Genomic DNA, 17436 nt, shown 5'->3' with positions numbered 1-17436 from the left:
GCTCAGGGCGTGATCCCAGAGTCCTGGGATCAAGCCCCACATCAGGCTCCTCCACTGGGAGCCTGCTTCTTCCTCTCCCACTCCCCCTGCTTGTGTTCCCTCTCTCGCTGGCTGTCTCTTGCTCTGTCAAATAAATAAATAAATAAAATCTTTAAAAAAAAAAGAATAAAGGGTATTTTAATAAAGATGACAACAATTTAACATTTTAATGAATGAAATATTTATTATTTTAAATCACATTACTTTTCATGTTATCAAACATGTAATCGAGACATTAGTGTTTCAAATTATCATTGAATAATTGAACATAAAGAATTAAAAGTCCTGAAATCATAGAATCTCAGAGTTGGAAAAAATTTTAAATGCTCTGTATTTTATCTTCTGTTCATAGGATGCACCTGGTCATCTATAAATTTCAGGCTCTGATTGAGAATATTCTAATCATCTGTGGACTGTACCACAAAATGTGATGACACATTCATTGAAGGGCAGTTTAATCAATATTCAACAAGTACCAAAACGTGAAAAATATACGTTATTCCTGTAGAGAAAGCAGGAGAAAGAGAGAGAAAAAAAAGGAAATTAAAGAGTTGTCGGGAAGCAATAAAGTGTTCTATACTAAAAAAAAGTTAAGGAAGATGTTAATGGAAAAACTGGTGAAATCAAATGAATTCTATAGGTTAGTTAATAGTGATATACCAATGTTAATTTCTTAGATTTGAGACATGTGCCAGGGTTCTATAAGGTGGTAACCTTAGCAGAAGCTGGATAAAAGACATGGAAAATCAGTACTATGTCTTTACTTTTTCTGGAAGTCAAAATTTATTCTAAAATAAAAATTTTATTTAAAAAAGTGATCTTTTAAACTCCCTGCGTCATCTCACTGTAGACAGTAAATTCACTGCTATAAATTTGACTATTGGCGCAACAAATTGGATCCATTTCTATGGTGCAGTAATATACATAATCAGCATGGAGAATGTAGTTTGGATGTGAAACATGACGATATCAAAGTACTTCTCAACAGGGAGGATCTGAACGTGGCACATCGTGGGGAGGCTGTCCTCCACTTTGGAAGCATTTGGGCTCAGCTTGCTCTTAGGGTGTGGCTCATGTCCTCGTGCCCGTACTTGTCCCCTATCAGGCTACTTGACTCTTCCTACATGCTGAGTTCTGACTCAGTCTTGGGATGCACCCCAATCTGAGAGAAGAGATACTGGAGATGGTCTTAATGGTTCTCTGGAAACAGACGCCAATTGGGGGGATTGAATGTGCAAAGATTTGTGAAAGGAAACACCTGTGAGAGAAAATGAGGAGGGAGGTGGGAAGGCTGGCCAGAGTGCTAGACGGCAAACTCCTCAGAATGAAGGGGACAGGAGGAGAGATTTGGTCAGAATGCTTGAGAATGCCCTGCTGTCCATGGAGGCTATCTGGAGACTGTCACGGAGGCTATGAGACAAGGACCATTAGAGGAATTCCTTTCTAGCACGAATGGGCCCATTATGATGGATTTCAAATTGCAAACATCAGTTCAGGTTCATGCATGAGTATGCCCTCTGTAAGGAGAGGTCTGCAGGGGTCAGGATCATGGCCACCACAGAGATCTATCATTCTGCACCAGGGCTCAGGCATTACATCATACTGGTTGCTAGTCTGCCCTTAGTAATTCACAATACAGTTCAATGAATTGATTTCTGCCTTTGCTCAGTATCAAGCAAAATTATAGTGAGAGCTCAAATACAAAATGACTTTCAGAAACAGGAACTTTGGGAAAAGGTACAAGTGTGGCCCCTAATTTTTTACAGACATCTTACAGTTACCGTCTATAGATGTTGTGCCCAGGTTATCAGCAACACGGATTTTGCCATCACTTTGTGATGGTTTCTTCATACTTTTGAAGAGCAAAAATTGACTATTGTGTGCTTACCCCTTTTCCCTGCAGAAAATACATGTGTTGCCATACGTTACACCATCACTTGCACAGACTGGATCCCATTCTCTGGTGCAATCACCTCGCCCAGGTGAAAATCGTGCACAGTTCGGCATCTCAACAGAGAGATACAACAAAATTCATCAGGAAATGAAACTCTAGAATTTTCTCTAATCTTCATATGAAATGCTATGCGTCAAAACTGGAAAAATATAGTCTATATGTAGTTTTAAACGGTAACATCTGTAACACTCACATCTAGAAAACAGAACACATATGCCCCTTAGAAAATAAGATATTATTAAAATGTCTTTACAAACCTGCTATTACTTTCTCAGAAGATCACAGAACTGGCTGACTGTGTTCTTCTAATTTAGTGACCACCATCCTCACTTACCTTCACATCTTTCTCTTCCAAACTCTGGAAGCTGAAGTTTTTCTATTTATCATTCCCTTACCTTTCTTGATAATTTCACTATGTATGTGTGTGTGTCTGTGTAAAACATACAGATAAAAATGCAATTTGTTTAGTGTTGACAGTGTTGGTAATTTCCATAAACAATATGTGTGCATGCTTTTATCATCTGCTTCTGAAATTCCTCTGTGACTCTGTTTATTCAGATACTTAAATATGTACTTTAATTTTCACCTCTCTGTGTATATATGGAAATTATCATATTTGATCCACCCTTAAAGTGTATATTTTGGTTGGTTCATTTTTCCTTTTGTTTTGCTAAAATGAACACTTCTACTGTAAACACCATTTGACCTCTCTCAGATGCTCGAATGACATATTTGTGCCCTTTAACTGCATTTTTGTGTAATGGGATATGTATATTTTTATATTATCTAGATAATAGCAAACGGTTTTATGTGGCTGCTATGTTTCTATTTCTTGACTTTAGTGTAAAAATAACACTGTTTTGTTTTAATTTTTGAAAGATATCTCTGTTGGACATTTGTTTGACGGATTTTGTTGCTAAAATTTACAATAAAATAAACCAAGTATTTTATTTTTTACAACTTCACCATTATTGACTTACCACAGGTCCGACTTCAGTCAGAGGTGCGAAAGATGTTTCTGCAACCAACAAACAGATGAAATCATTAAAAGTGAAGAAGAAGAGGAAGAGGAGGAGAAGAAGGAGGAGAGAAAAGAAGGAAGAAGGAGAAGAAGGAGGAGGTGGGGGGATGAGGGAGAAGAAGAGAGACAAAGAGGAGCGGGTTGGGGAGGAGTAGGAAGAATGGTCTTTCTGGTGAACAGAACCCATCTCTTAATAGCAGAACCCTATGGGAATTGCTCCTCAACACCCTGCAAGTAATGAGGTGAGCCTTTGTGTCATTAGCAAAATGAAAAATTCACTGAGTGCTATCAAATTTGGAAATATTTTTAATAATTAGGATTTTCAAAATCCCAATTACTCTCACTCCGTGAAAAATAATTTGATGTATAATTTTTAATAATCCCTAACATCCTACTTTGGATATAGCATTTTTTTCTCCTTTTTTTGTAGCTGAGACATCCAAAACTGAGAAGACCATGCTGTAGAGCATGTCACTTACATATGAAGAAATCAGTTAGTACTTAAAGAATCAGTACCCTGGTCTAAATGTGTGCACCTACCCAGTACAACACAGATGCCTTATTCTGAAATTCATGGTCGGCCTTCAGCTCTAAGAAAGATAACCTTCACCAGAGGAGTCAATGTGTCTCTCCTTAAACAAAGGCCTGTCTTCGGGACCTCAGTGGGTGATCAAGAAGCCAGAATATTAACCAACAGCAGAACCAGAAGAGATCGTTCCTCCCCACGGTTTGTATTTAACAACAATGGACTTGACCTCCAAAAAGGAAAAACAAAAAAAAGGATTTAGGTCATGTTTTTAGTCACAGATGGACAAAGAGCCAAGTTCTGCTGCCCATTCTAACCCACTATTCTGTCTCCACTCGTCGAAAAAGGAAGTGAGAAAAAGCAATCCACTGATGCAATTTTAAAAAGACAACTGTGGGGCGCCTGGGTGGCTCAGTCAGTTAAGCAGCTGACTCTTGATTTCGGCTCAGGCCATGATCTTAGGGTCCTGGGATTGAGCCCCGTGTCGGTCTCCCCGTTCAGCTGGGAGTCTGCTTAAGAGTCTCTCTCCTTTCCCCTCTGCCCCTCCCCCCCAGCTCAGGCATGCTCTGTCTCTCTCTCAAAATAAATAAATAAATCTTAAAAAAAGAAAGCTGAGGGGCGCCTGGGTGGCACAGCGGTTAAGCGTCTGCCTTCGGCTCAGGGCGTGATCCCGGCGTTATGGGATCGAGCCCCACATCAGGCTCCTCCACTATGAGCCTGCTTCTTCCTCTCCCACTCCCCCTGCTGTGTTGCCTCTCTCGCTGGCTGTCTCTATCTCTGTCAAATAAATAAATAAAAGCTTAAAAAAAAAAAAAGGCTGAAAAGACACTTGTACTATGCCTCTTATCACTTTATCAGTTTAGAGGCTGCAAAGGAGCTCCTCCCTCCTGGATTACCCCAGTGGCTTCCTGCATGTTCTAAGATATATTTCTCTTTGGACTGGAAATATTTCACCTCGAACTGGAAAACTTACCAGAATAAAGAGGAAACACCAAGACAATGATGAAAATAGCTTTGATCCGTGATGAGAGGAGAGACATTTTTTCAAGTCTGTGGAAAGAAATTTCGGCATGTTTCTAACACATGGCACATGGACAAATTTCCTATTTCCAGACGAGGGTTTTAGACTGGCAAAGTCCAAGCCCCTAGAGTCCGAATTAGTTAATTAATTAATTCCTAGATGGCTAATTAAGGTAGACCATGTATTCTCATTTTTCCCCCCCGGCTCTCAGATTCAACAGGACACAGATGTGAACAAAAGGCGTCCCAGAGATGTGAGAGCAATCCCAGGATTAAATCCTCTCAGCACACTGAAGAAGGAGCGGCGCGTGCGGCCAGGTTTGCCACAGCCCTCAAGGAGCCTCGAGGCCTTGAAGGAAAGAGGCACCTTGGAGTCCCGGTTTTTCCACAGAGCATAGAAACGGTTATTTCCGGAAGGAGTGACCCGGGGCAGGCCTAAGAGCGATGCTCCGCGCCAGGGCTACCTTTGTGGTGTCGTCCTCACTGAGCTGAGACAGAGAAGGCTGCGGAGAGAGCGCGGCGTTCAGCTCCGCCTTGACTGCGTCTGTGCGGCTCCTCGGTCTTTCTCAGCCACGCCCACCGGAAGAACCGCCTCCTTTCCCGGCCTCGCGGTGAGGAGCCGGATGGTGCCAAACACATGATCCGCCACTGGTAAGACGCGGGGGTATCGTGTGCCCAGTGTGGTAAAGACATCCCGGTTGTTCTCTCAGCAGGAGGCTTGGGACGATTTGATCTGATGAGTACAGAATCCCGTCTGATGAGATGGGAAAGGGTAATCCGAGTAACTATAGATCCTAAGATAGGGAAAATATATGTAAGCTTTCCAAGCTATTGAGTTGGAAAGGACAAGAGAATCAAAGCCAGCCAAGAAGATCATTTTGTGAAGTGTACTTAGATACAGGCCTAGACCCTTAGCAATTTGCCACACTAGAGCACAGAGACTCATTCAAAGATTGTTTTAGATTGAAACTCTCCTTAAAGTTCAAATTTCAACTTTTTATTTTGAGATAATTATAGGTTCGATACAGTTGTAAGAAATGACACAGAGTTCTCCTGCGTCCTCGAGCCAGTTTCTCCCACTGGGAGCATCTTGTAAAACTATGGTGCAAATTCCCAGCCAGGAATTGGTATGAGCTGGAGAATTTTGGTCCGTGTCTGCTCTCACCACCAAGACTGTGAATCAGCTGTTTGTACACGAAGCCTGGGTAATGGTATGTTTGAAAAACTCCCAGATGGGTATCTGCGTAGCCAGCTTTGGAACCTAGCCTAAAGGATAGTAGGTACGGGAGAGACCAACTCACTGTGTTAATTCTTCCTCAATATATATGTGCATCCAAGCATCACATTGTACAGCCGTAATTTGCAGAATGTTGTATGTCAATTTCATCTCAATAAACCTGGAAAAAAAAAGAAGACTCACAGAAATGAGATTGAGACTATGGGGCAATGTCTTAAGTAAGTGGGTGACGCTGCAGGCTTTGAAGAAGGGTAAGATTTAATCACTCATTGTCTCCCTAATTAACTAACCTCCTTCACCATCTGATTTCTGGAGTTTGACAGTTGAAAGATTTGCTTTCAATTCTCATATACCACTGAGTGATCTTGACACAATGTTTCGATATTCTAACATACAACTTCTTTATTTTAAAGGAGGGAGTAACAGTTCCTATGTCTTAGATGTAAGGGGTAAAATATGAAGGCAGTTTGCATTCACAGTTGAGGGTTAGGCTTACCTTTGCCACCCTAATGTAATTTGCCTTTTACCAGCAGTGGGAAAAGCTAGCACTCAGACAGGAAACTTTGAGAGTAACACCATTCAACTCCAGTTTAATGTAAGAACACAAAATCTGGTGAGTGAAGAAAGCCCTCCATTATTCTAGTTAAGTGAATATTATTCTTAGAGCAACTTTTTGAATTATTGACATAGGCACCATCAGAGTCTTCTGTGGCAGGTCCGTTCTTCTGATGCAGGACATTTGAGGAAAAAGGAGACTACAGTTGAAATTACTGTGAAACCCTGCATGCCTCCCCCCCCCCCGCCCCCCGCCAACAGTCTTCTCCTCTTGTATGTTCTCATCAGCAGAGATTAAGAGCAGGAGAGGTGGCCTGCGAATCCCAGCTGGCCACATGCCTTTTTGTTTTCTTTTTTTAAAAAATTCTCCAGCACAAGGGACGTTACATGTGTGAGTTGAAAATTTCAGGAAGAAAAAAATGAATATATTATTCAACTTGCTTCAGAGGGAAGATAAGAAGACTGTATCTTTAAAATAATAGAGATATTAAGGGAAAAGGAAGGGAAAAAATGAGAACAGTTTGCAGTCTGCCCAGTGCCACTGCCCCATAAATTGTGGGCAAAGAAACCCACCATTTTGGGCAATAACAGCAAGTTGCCTGAATTTTGCTAAACATGTAAAACACCAACTGAGACTGATACCTGAACTTCCCCTGGGTCACTGAATAATGTGTGTGTTTGTGTTTTAAACCTCATACTGTTGAAAAGAGAATAAGAGAAGTTCACATTTACCAGTATTTCATGAAAGACTGAATTCCTCCAGTTCACCACCCATCTCAGAAGAAACCAAAGGGATTTGGTGCTACATACCAGGCTTTGAAAGCTCTCTCAGGGGGCACCTAGGAGGCTCACTTGGTTAAGCATCTGGCTCTTGATTTCGGCTCAGGTCATAATATCAGGGTTGTGAGATCAAGCCCCATATTGGGCTCTGCTCTGAGTTTGGAGCTTGCTTGGGATTCTCTCTCCTTCTCCCTCTGCCCCTCCGTGCAAGCACTTGCTCTTTCTCTCTCTCTCTTTCCTAAGGCGGGGGAAAGATGTCTTGGGCAAAGATCAAGGAGTAGAATTTGCTGATTCATCACTTACATACAACACCCAGTGCTCATCACAAGTGCCCTCCTTAACCCCATCACCCATTTAGCCCATCCCCTACCCACCTCCCTTCAAGCAACACTCAGTTTGTTCACTATAGTTGAGTCTCCCTTTCTTTTTTTCCTCCCTACGTTCATGTATTTCTTTCTTTCTTTCTTTCTTTCTTTCTTTCTTTCTTTCTTTCTTTCTTTCTTTCTTTCTTTCTTTCTTTCTCCTTCCTTCCTTCCTTCCTTCCTTCCTTCCTTCCTTCCTTCCTTCCTTCCTTCCTTCCTTCCTTCCAGATTTTATTTATTTATTTGACAGAGAGAGAGACAGCCAGAGAGAAAGGGAACACAGGCAGGGGGAGTGGGAGAGGAAGAAGCAGGCTTCTAGCAGAGGAGTCTGATGTGGGGCTCGATCCCAGAACGCCGGGATCACGCCCTGAGCCGAAGGCAGATGCTTAACGACTGAGCCACCCAGGTGCCCCCATGTGTTTTATTTCTTAAATTCCACATATGAATGAAATAATAATGTATTTGTCTTTTTCTGACTGACTGATTTCGTTTAGCTTAATACACTGTAGATCCATCCACGTTGTTGCAAATGGCAAGATTTCATTCTTTTTGATGGCTGAGTAATATTCTGTTGTGTACATAGACCACAACTTCTTTCTCCGTTCATCTGTTGATGGACATTTGGGCTCTTTCCATAGTTTGGCTATTGTTGATTAGGAAAGCCATCTTATATAAAAAGCCACCAAAACCTACCACAGATTGCCTCGCTAGTAAGAAGAAAGGGTAAAGGACGACTGTGCTTGTCTTGTCGCTCTTGCCACCTCAGCTAGCTGCACTATGTTGAGAAATCTCCTCTAAAGATCTCTGTGTAAGAAACTAGACATAAGAGAAATACTAAAGGTAAGGCACTGGAGTACCTTTCATTCTACCCAGATTCTGAGAACTTGCCTTCTACACATGGCGTCAAAGCTATTCATGTGGCACAGAGTAGGGGACCATTTGATCCGATAGGCACAAGTGAATGGGGGGGGAATAATGTGTAGTTAGTTATAGATCCTATGATAGATAAGCTATGTACAATCTGTCCAAGCAAGGGAGTTGGATAGGCTCCGAAAAACTAGGGCAAGAAAACAAGAATTCTAGAATCTGTAATCACTAAATATGGCCAGAATCTCAGTACTTTAAAACATTGCTAGATATGAGAATCACCTGAGGAGCTTTATAATAATATCTGGGTTCCTTCCCTGAGATGGTGATTCAATTGTTCTACATTAGACCCTGGGCATTGGTATTTGGGGGGGGGGGGAGCATTTTTAGAAGTAACCAAGATAAATCTGCAGCTCCAGTTGGGGGTAACAGAACTAGGGACATAGAATTGCCTCTGGGACTTCATTCCAACCATTTCCCACTGTTCCAAACCAGAGCTTTGTATTTAATAGAAACATTTTATAAACTGCTCTGCAACGAGCTTTATTTACTTTATATCTGCTGAGCTTATTTTAATGTCATTTTATGTAAATCAGTTTGTTCTTTTGAAACACTGTATGGTGCTTCTAGTGTTACGTAAGAATTAATTTAAACATATTTATTAGTGGGAATTTACTCATTTCACTCCTGCTCAGAATGCTCTCGTTTTTTCCAGGGCCTCTAGAAGGAAATAAAAATTATTTAAATATCATTAAAATTGGTCACACAACTGGCCCTGGCCTGAATTTTCTGGTGCTTCTATAAGCACTGTCAGATCCCAGAAAAGATGTACCATATCACATAACCCATGGCCCTTATGGGTCAAGGCCTTTGTTCATATTATTTACTTGCCTGAAAATTTTTGTCCCCTTTCTTCTGCATATGGTACGGAAGGACTTTTCCTATTCTCCTTCCCTTCCCTACCCCTGTGTCTTTCTGACCTTATCTTCCTATGTCCTCTTACTGGGAAGGAAATTTTCTGGAGCTGGTTCATTCACCTCTCATCAGCTGTACCAAGCCTTTAGGCCTTGTACAACAGCTTGCCTCTCTACCCTACCCAGCCTGGACTGTCATTCCCTCCCAGGTAGCTCTCACTAAGCAGCCCTGAGAAATACAAAGCTTTAGCTGGTTCCAAGAGGTAGAGTTGATACTGTACAAGGTAATCTTCAGGTGGCAGTCTAGGGACTGTGACTCTTCAGGACAATGGTGATAGGAATAATGTAGAACAATGGATCGCATTGAAGTCTCTTCCAGTCTTTGGGATTTTTCTAGTATATCTGTAATTTCGACTATCCTCAAGAGACTTAATCAGGGAGTAGTGATGTCATAGGGAAGACAGTACCATTCATAAATAAGTCAAGGGGGATATAATCTAGGCAGCTAAATATATTTACTTAATCCTGGACCATTTCTTACCTAAGGGGACTCTGGTTAAAATTTCTATCTCTATCCCTTGAAAATCAGTGCCATTAATTTTTTGAAGTGTTCATAAACACTGAACTAGAAGTAAAACTTGTGGTTGTTTTATTTATTTATTTATTTATTATTTTTCCATAATAATATTTTTATTATATTATGTTATTCACCATACAGTACATCCCTGGTTTTTGATGTAAAGTTCAAAACTTGTGATTATTTAAAAAAATTTTTCACCTATTTTTCTCACCCTAATCCCTGTGTTAGGCATAAACCAATCCATGTTCTGTATGCACGAGTTGGGGAAAGTTTAGAAAATAAATGATCCCAGAAATCAAAAGCAACTCTGGCGCTGACTTTATTTATAGTGAAACAAACTTGAAAATAATGTAGGATCCATCCTACCAGTAAGACTCTTGCTGACCTCAGTGGAATGCCCGAGGACGTCCACTGCTTAAAAGAAAGTAGATTTTGAGGTTCCAGGTAATTTGGTTGCTGTCAGTGCTTAGCATTTCCCTTCATGGTTCAGATTTAGTTTTCCATTACTCTTCCTGAAAACAAGTTAATGAAAGAAATTAAGGATCAAGAAATTGCGGCACCAACACAGAGAGAAAATGAGATTATTTAAAAATCACACGGGAAAGAGCAGGTCTAAGCTTTGGCTCGCCTGTTTCACACTGAGTGCTTTGAGAAATTGTGACTTCGTGCTGGTCCTTCATAGACCCTGGGCTAGGTGTCTGATGCAGAAAATGAGATAACAGGTGTCTTGTGTTTCTTCCCACTCAAACTTTTATGGCTATAGGGCACACTTACCTTTAACATTTATTTATTTCTGCAGGAACGATTTATTGAGCCTTTAATACGTACTTCAATATCAAAAACAAGAGAGGTATAATTTTTACCTCATTACTACCTTTATAGCTGAACATTCATTAATTTTGAAAGCTGAGGCATGTAACTCTTTCTTAGCCAGGTGTTCTCATTTTAAGCTGCCTTATAATTATCGTTTTTCTTGTGGACGGACAAGCGTGCAACTCTTAAATGTTTGCCTAGCTCACCAAATCCAATCTCTAATACTGTTATTTAAATTTAAAATACATTTTAATAGTCAAGATTAAGTAATCTATGGGATTCGCAGTCCTATTTATCTTCTGATACATTTTGCTTCCTGACTTCAACTGCAAAAAGAAAAGCTCCATGGAAGCAGGAAGAAATTTTGTGTGTTTTGCTCACGCCTCTACCTCCACACGAGCAATGCTTGGTATATAGTGAAAGTTTAATACATATTTGGTAAACGAATGATTCAATAATAAATTTATTCCTACTTAAAAAGCTGAATGTATCACATTCTCTCAGAAAATGCCTGAATTTACTGTTTAAGGGTTAAGTACCGTTCACGTTTCCTTTGGACAAACACCCAAAGCACTATTGAGAGAAAACTACAGAGACACAGAGGAAAATGTTCTTTTATTCCCTTTGGATCAGAATAATACTTCCTGATACAAAGACACAAAGGGTCATCTTACCTTTTGGCTTCATTGAATACACAGTGGTTCCCGTAGGTTTTTCCATCAGAACCACAGACTGGCTTATAGATAGATGGACATTTTGTATTTCCAGCTGGGGTCTTGCTGCTGATTTTGCCAGTCTGCAGTAATATGAAAGAGCAATAGGCAAATAAAGGGAACTCAGTTGAATTCTGAGATTGTAATTAAGGAGTTATTTCTAATTATTGATTAAGCATTGCACCAAACCAATCATTGTTAATCCTTTTATTTTAAACTACATAACAATACTGAAAAAAGAGTCAGTTTTGCTCTATTGCATAATCTCAGGCATACGGTATATTTAAGTGACAAGCCCCAGACAAGATATGGATTAAATACCCAAGCTGGGTTGCAAACCCTGAATTATGTGACTCCAGAGCCCTGCTCTTATTACATATCAGACCGCCCCCACTTTAATTCTTTGTAAGCAAGTCTTCCCCTGCCTGAGAAAACAATAATTATGGAAAAGTCATTCTGGCAAATAACGTATGTGGTCATATTTTTTTTTAAAGATTTATTTATTTATTTGAGAGAGAGAAAGAGCATGCACGAGAGTGAGGCGGGGGGCAGAGAGAGAGAATGTCAAGCAGAGATTGTGAGGATCTTCAATAGGAGTCTGTGTCCCCAGATTCTAGAACAAGACGTGCATATAGTAAGTTCTCTTGAACTGCTTGTCAAATGAGTGAATAGATGATGTTTGGGAGACATCAGTGCAAACAGCTGCACGTCCATGACTCCTGTGTTCCCTGAGTCCTGCTGTGCTTTGCCTTCACTTGCCAGTCTCTCTCTCTCCCAACTGCCAGCCTCCTATTTCCATTTAACAATGATCCTGGGCACTCAACTTACTACATCCAAAACAGTTTTGTAGAACAACTCCTCAAATCTCACGATCTTAATGGGAACTTCATTGTTTACCTCACATTTATCATTCCTCACTCATATCTGTAATTAGTACAGTATATTCTTTTAACTATTTCAAGTCTTGGAAAATAGAATGGCTGAGGTAAGTTAGGAAAGGGAAAAAAACAAAGAGATGAACACTAACCTGAAGCTCCATTATATTGGCATTCAAAGGGTTGCCTACATTTTTTCTTTCTTCTTGATCGTAAAAAGACCATGATTTCCCTTGTTGGCTAGACCATCCTGGTCTTCTCTGCTGGCTAGATGACCCTGAACTCCCTTGCTGGCCAGATGACCCTGAACCTCCGTGCTGGCCAGATGACCCTGGCTTCCCTTGCTGGCCAGATGACCCTGAACCCCCGTGCTGGCTAGATGACCCTGAACTCCCTTGCTGGCCAGATGACCCTGACCCCCCTTGCTGGCCAGATGATCCTGGCTTCCCTTGCTGGCCAGATGACCCTGGACACCCTTGCTGGCTGGAGGACCCTGGACGCCCTTGCTGGCTAGAAGATCCTGGTTTTCCTTGTTCATTAGAAGCTTCTGCATTCCCTTTTGGATCAGAGTCTCCTGAATTCCCTTGCAGACTCCCAGGCTGATTAAGAACTCCTGGCCTTTCTTGCTGATTAAAATTCCCTGGTTTCCCTGGCTGGTTATAATACCCTGGTCGTCCTTGCAGGCTAAATATTGTTTGTTTTTCTTGTGTGTTGCTACCTCCTTGCCGATTAGATTCCCGTTGTTCTCCTTGATGGTTAGCTTCATTTTTTCTCTCTAGAATAAATGCAGGTTCTGGACCCTCTTGTGGCTTAAAAACACTTGTTTTCAAAATCTGAGTTGAAGATTCTGGAATGATACCATAAGCACAAAAATAAAATAAAGTTATTTAACTTTGAGAATTTAAAATTAACAGCATTCATCCCCAGATGTAGTATGTATTGCACGCTTCTTTGATTTGTTTTTCATCAAACCTCAAGACAGAAGCTTTGCATAACTTCTCATAACCTTAATGTTTTGGTTCCTCCATTTTTTTCTTGACTGTACTACATAGTTTCTAAAAGTCATGGGGCGAAACCAGCCTGCCCCATTTCTAAATCAGAGTCTGAATTACTTGAGCTGAATTATTCACGCTTCATACTACAAATTTCTTTTAATGATTTCCAGACTAATCAAACAGACTAGAGTTATGACTATTATAGACTTTCTCTACATCACAGAACACTTTCCTGTATTCTCAACCTCATGCTACAGAAGATGTTGTCATCAATTTTCCAGACATAAAACCTGCCAGGCATGAGCCTTCCTTCCTTATTCTCTTCTCCATCTCCACATATGCTTTCTGTAGGTGTTTTCTTCCTCCCCACCCCCCGACCCTGCCCTGTTCCAAAGGCAGTGGTTTTCGTTCCTCTTCAGAACATCAACTTTATGTCCACCATTTTCCATAAGGGCCATAGCATTAATCAATCAGTCCTACTCGCTGGTGGTTATTTGTTTCCTTCTTTTGTGCTCAAACTACTGAAGGAGATGGTAGATATTAGGTGACTATTTCTTTTTTATTTTTTGTGACTATTTCTTAATACCTAAGTTTCATAACTCATCTACTCTGTTTCTCAAACTGGTTTTGGAAGTTTATCCATTACTATATACGTATATATATCATGTATATACACGCATATACATGTATATAAGATTTATTCAAATTCTATTCCAAAATAAGCAGGGTTTAGATAACTATCCCTAAGCAAATGGAACAACTTTCTAGCTGTTGAGTGCAATGGAATTCTTTTGGGTCTTATGTTTCTTGTTCTTGGTTTGGGACAAGTGTTCCTTTTTGGCTTCCTCACCTTTTCTGTTTAATGACTATCCTTTTCTGCTCACTTTCTCAATTTGGGGTTTCCTCAAAAGTTGTCTTCAGGCTTGCATTGTTTTTCTTCACAGACTTCCTTGGTAATTTTTTCAATTTCTATAACCTGAAATCACTTCAGTGTGGATGGTTCTAGTCTTTACCTGGAGTTTCACTTGCGTTTGCAACTGGCTTGCTTTGTATTTCCACAAGTATACACACTTGTGCCTTCAGGTAAATTTAACTAAAATCAAATGCCTCATTAATTTTTATCCATTGAGCATGCTATGGTATACTACATTGCTGGTGGTTAAGGTCTTACCCGGGCTCAGGAGCTTGGCACTCGGTAACCTGGCTACTAACTGTGGTGTCGTGTGGGTGGGGTCTGTGGGTAGGATCTAGCCATCCTTTCGATTTACAAAAAGTATATTTGAAGAGTCCATTACTATGCCAGAAGTATAGTAAGATCTAGACACACAGCCATGAATAAACATTGTTATTCTGCCCCCAAGAAGCTGAAAAGTCTAATAGTAGGTGCAAACAAGCAAACAGATATTCATAGTTGTATGATCAATGCTGTAATAAGAGAAGTAAATTAGACAATAGACCCAGAGTCAAGTTGGCAGATAGTACGGCATCATCTCTCCTTCCTGGAGGAGGTGACACATAAGAAGGATAGGCGATAGCCAGAAAAATGATAAGAAATTAATTATTTTCAGCAGAGAGTTGAGTATATGCATGAGTTATAGGAACCAAACAGTGTTCCTTAAGAGGCACTAACTTTGAGAACAAATCAATTAGAATAAAGATGTGGATGAAATGGTAAAAACTAGATCAGCTAATCTATTTTCTTTGTTAATTATATTTGGGTTTTTTTTAATAGGTCATACAAGCAAATTACATTTAATTTCAAAGATACAAAAGGGTAAATACTTTAAAATAACTTTCTCTTCCTTTCCTGTCCAAACCCCCTTGGACACAATTACATTTACTAGGTTTTTCTGAATTATTCCAGAGATGTTCTATGTATCTACAGATATAAGGGGATATACTTTCCACACAATTACTAGCACATCATACACCGCTCTCCTCATTGTCTCCCTCGGCAGTGCAGTGAGCTTTCTCTATATCAGTATCTATAGAGCACCTTGATTATTTTCCCGAAGGGCCACATACTATTTCATTTGTTAAATTTACCATAATTTATTTAAATGGTCTTGTAGCAATGAGTAGCTATTGTATTTCACCTCTTTTACCAGTACAAACAATGATTTAATGAAAATGCGGTGAATATAGCTTGCTCACATAGCCAAGTTTATAAAAATAAAAACAGGGCTGAAATTTTTGAGTAAAAAAGAGAATTAAAATATCAGAATGTGGTTTAACCATTGGTTTTTTAAAGTTAAACTTTTGCAAAATAATTATCTTCAGTTTTCGTTTTGTATTTTTCTCTTCTGATTTTACAAACTAAATACCCTCTTGGCATTGCTTTCTACTGTAACAGGCATTCCTGATTCCTCTTTTCTCTTCACACTCCAAATCCATAGACCCACTGCATCGGGCATTCCTGTACTTTCTTCCATCAACAAATGCCTGCTCAGTACCTACGAAATGTCATCCAGCAAGGCACTCAAGTTCAAAAGAGATCCAGTACGTGCCATTATGGAACATCTGTGTTCTAGGAAGAGATTTTATCTGTATGCATTTTTTTCTCTGAAACATATAATCATAATAAATATATGTATCATAAATCTATTTTCTCCAACATATATATTATAAAAATATAGAATGTCTGTGTCATTTATTATCTAGAGAAACTTATAGCCCTAGCTGGAAATTTCATCGTTGAAAACAACCCACCTGACAGGATTGGGGTAAGGAACGGAGAGAGGCAAGATGAGTGACAGGCACTGGAGAACTCAGGTAATGGTAGCTAATGTGGGTGCATCCATGACTCTTACGACAGCCTCTCGGAATGCATAGTTATGTTCATTTTACAAATGAGAAAACTGGGGCTAAAAAATTAAGTGAGTTGCCTCCAATGACAGAAATAGAAAATTGAAAAGCCACGGTTTGAACCTATTTCTCTGTGACCACATAGCCCTAGATCATCACGCAAAACTATATTTTTTATGGAACATGAGCTTGAAAATATTCACAAACTCTCATAATCCTTTTAGATTTCATTTTCTTTCCAGTGTAATGTGTTGCTTTTCCCATTCCCCTGCCTCTGCTTCTCTTCAGCTGCTCCAGACTATTCACTGTTATCTCACCTTGTCCTTACTTTTATGCCTTCGGTCTGTATTTATGCTGCCTGAAACGACCCCCTTCCTTTTCTCTGTCTGATGGACATTTGTCATTTTAACACTTTCTGTCAAAGTATTACTAAGTCACTCAACATTTCTCATTCCTTGAGAGTTGGAAGGAAAGTCATCGAACGTAACTTTTCTTACCTGAAAACATGGCCACACACATGAAGGGAAGGAAAATGGAAGCCTTCATGTTACAGTCAGTTGTTTCAGACCCGGTTGTTGGATGTAGGTAAGGGGAACTCTTCAGTAGATGCTTTCTGAATAAACCATCCTGATCACCACCAAGTTATATATTTGAAAAATCCTCCACCCTAATTGCTAAACACCGTCACTTTGTTTAAAAAAATTATAGAGTGACTTTCACAAACTGGAAGGTGTTGTTTCTTGAGTGGATTTGCCATTTTTAAAATTAGCTTTACACCCCAACTCCCATAAATATCCAAAATGTAATATGCTTCTGTCAGATACCTATCTTATAGAAAGGAATAAAAATGATGAAATCCATCTGGGAAAGTGGTAAATTCAGTGTTCAATTTTTTTTTAATTGTTAAAAGATGACTGATCCTCAGTCAGTACTGTTACTGACCTTGTGAGTTTGTATGTCCACAACAGACGTTCCCATGACATTTTCCCACAAATAAATTATGTGCCAATTATTTACCTCAAATTACATTTGAAAAGCCAGTAAAAATGCATCAGGCATTGGTCATTAATAAGTGATGAATGCGCCCAGTGGGGAATGATGATGTATAATGTATTTTTATGAGGTAACAAAAAACAAGAGACCTTATGTTTGAGAATAACATTACACCATTGACCTTCTTGCCTCAAGCTATTATGCCAAACAGAAGCTCGTGCGAAAATCACCTTGGGATTTTTAGTCAGCTCTAAAGTCAATATTATAAAACAGTGGAATATTGTGTTCAAGGTTGGCTGCCCTATATAAGAGAAATTTGAATTAATTGAGGCCTGTCTAAAGAAGACTGACCTTGATAAAGTGGGGTCTAGAAAACACATAGCAGAA

The 17436-nt window shown here is 39.8% G+C and overlaps 2 protein-coding genes across 2 annotated transcripts; both read right to left on the bottom strand.

Moving 5' to 3' along the window:
• Window positions 1-373: 373 nt before the first annotated feature.
• Window positions 374-5105, bottom strand: LOC123001070 (caltrin-like protein 1). The gene is made up of 5 exons (XM_044384216.3): window positions 5025-5105; window positions 4514-4590; window positions 2974-3011; window positions 1928-2046; window positions 374-541 (listed from the first exon to the last, which is right to left on the bottom strand). Exons 2-5 carry the CDS (start codon window positions 4578-4580, stop codon window positions 505-507), a joined length of 261 nt encoding a protein of 86 aa, XP_044240151.2. The 5' UTR covers window positions 4581-4590; window positions 5025-5105; the 3' UTR covers window positions 374-504.
• A 5064-nt stretch (window positions 5106-10169) lies between these two features.
• MARCOL (MARCO like) lies at window positions 10170-16653 on the bottom strand. The gene is made up of 4 exons (XM_048220728.2): window positions 16554-16653; window positions 12409-13103; window positions 11343-11464; window positions 10170-10367 (listed from the first exon to the last, which is right to left on the bottom strand). The coding sequence occupies exons 1-4, from the start codon at window positions 16600-16602 to the stop codon at window positions 10322-10324; spliced, it is 912 nt and encodes a 303-aa protein (XP_048076685.1). The 5' UTR covers window positions 16603-16653; the 3' UTR covers window positions 10170-10321.
• Between the last annotated feature and the right edge of the window lie 783 nt (window positions 16654-17436).

The sequence above is a fragment of the Ursus arctos genome, unplaced genomic scaffold, assembly GCF_023065955.2.
Source record: "Ursus arctos isolate Adak ecotype North America unplaced genomic scaffold, UrsArc2.0 scaffold_5, whole genome shotgun sequence".
Classification (NCBI taxonomy): domain Eukaryota; kingdom Metazoa; phylum Chordata; class Mammalia; order Carnivora; family Ursidae; genus Ursus; species Ursus arctos.
Note: the sequence above shows the minus strand (reverse complement) of the source record. Positions and strands in the feature narration are given on the sequence as shown.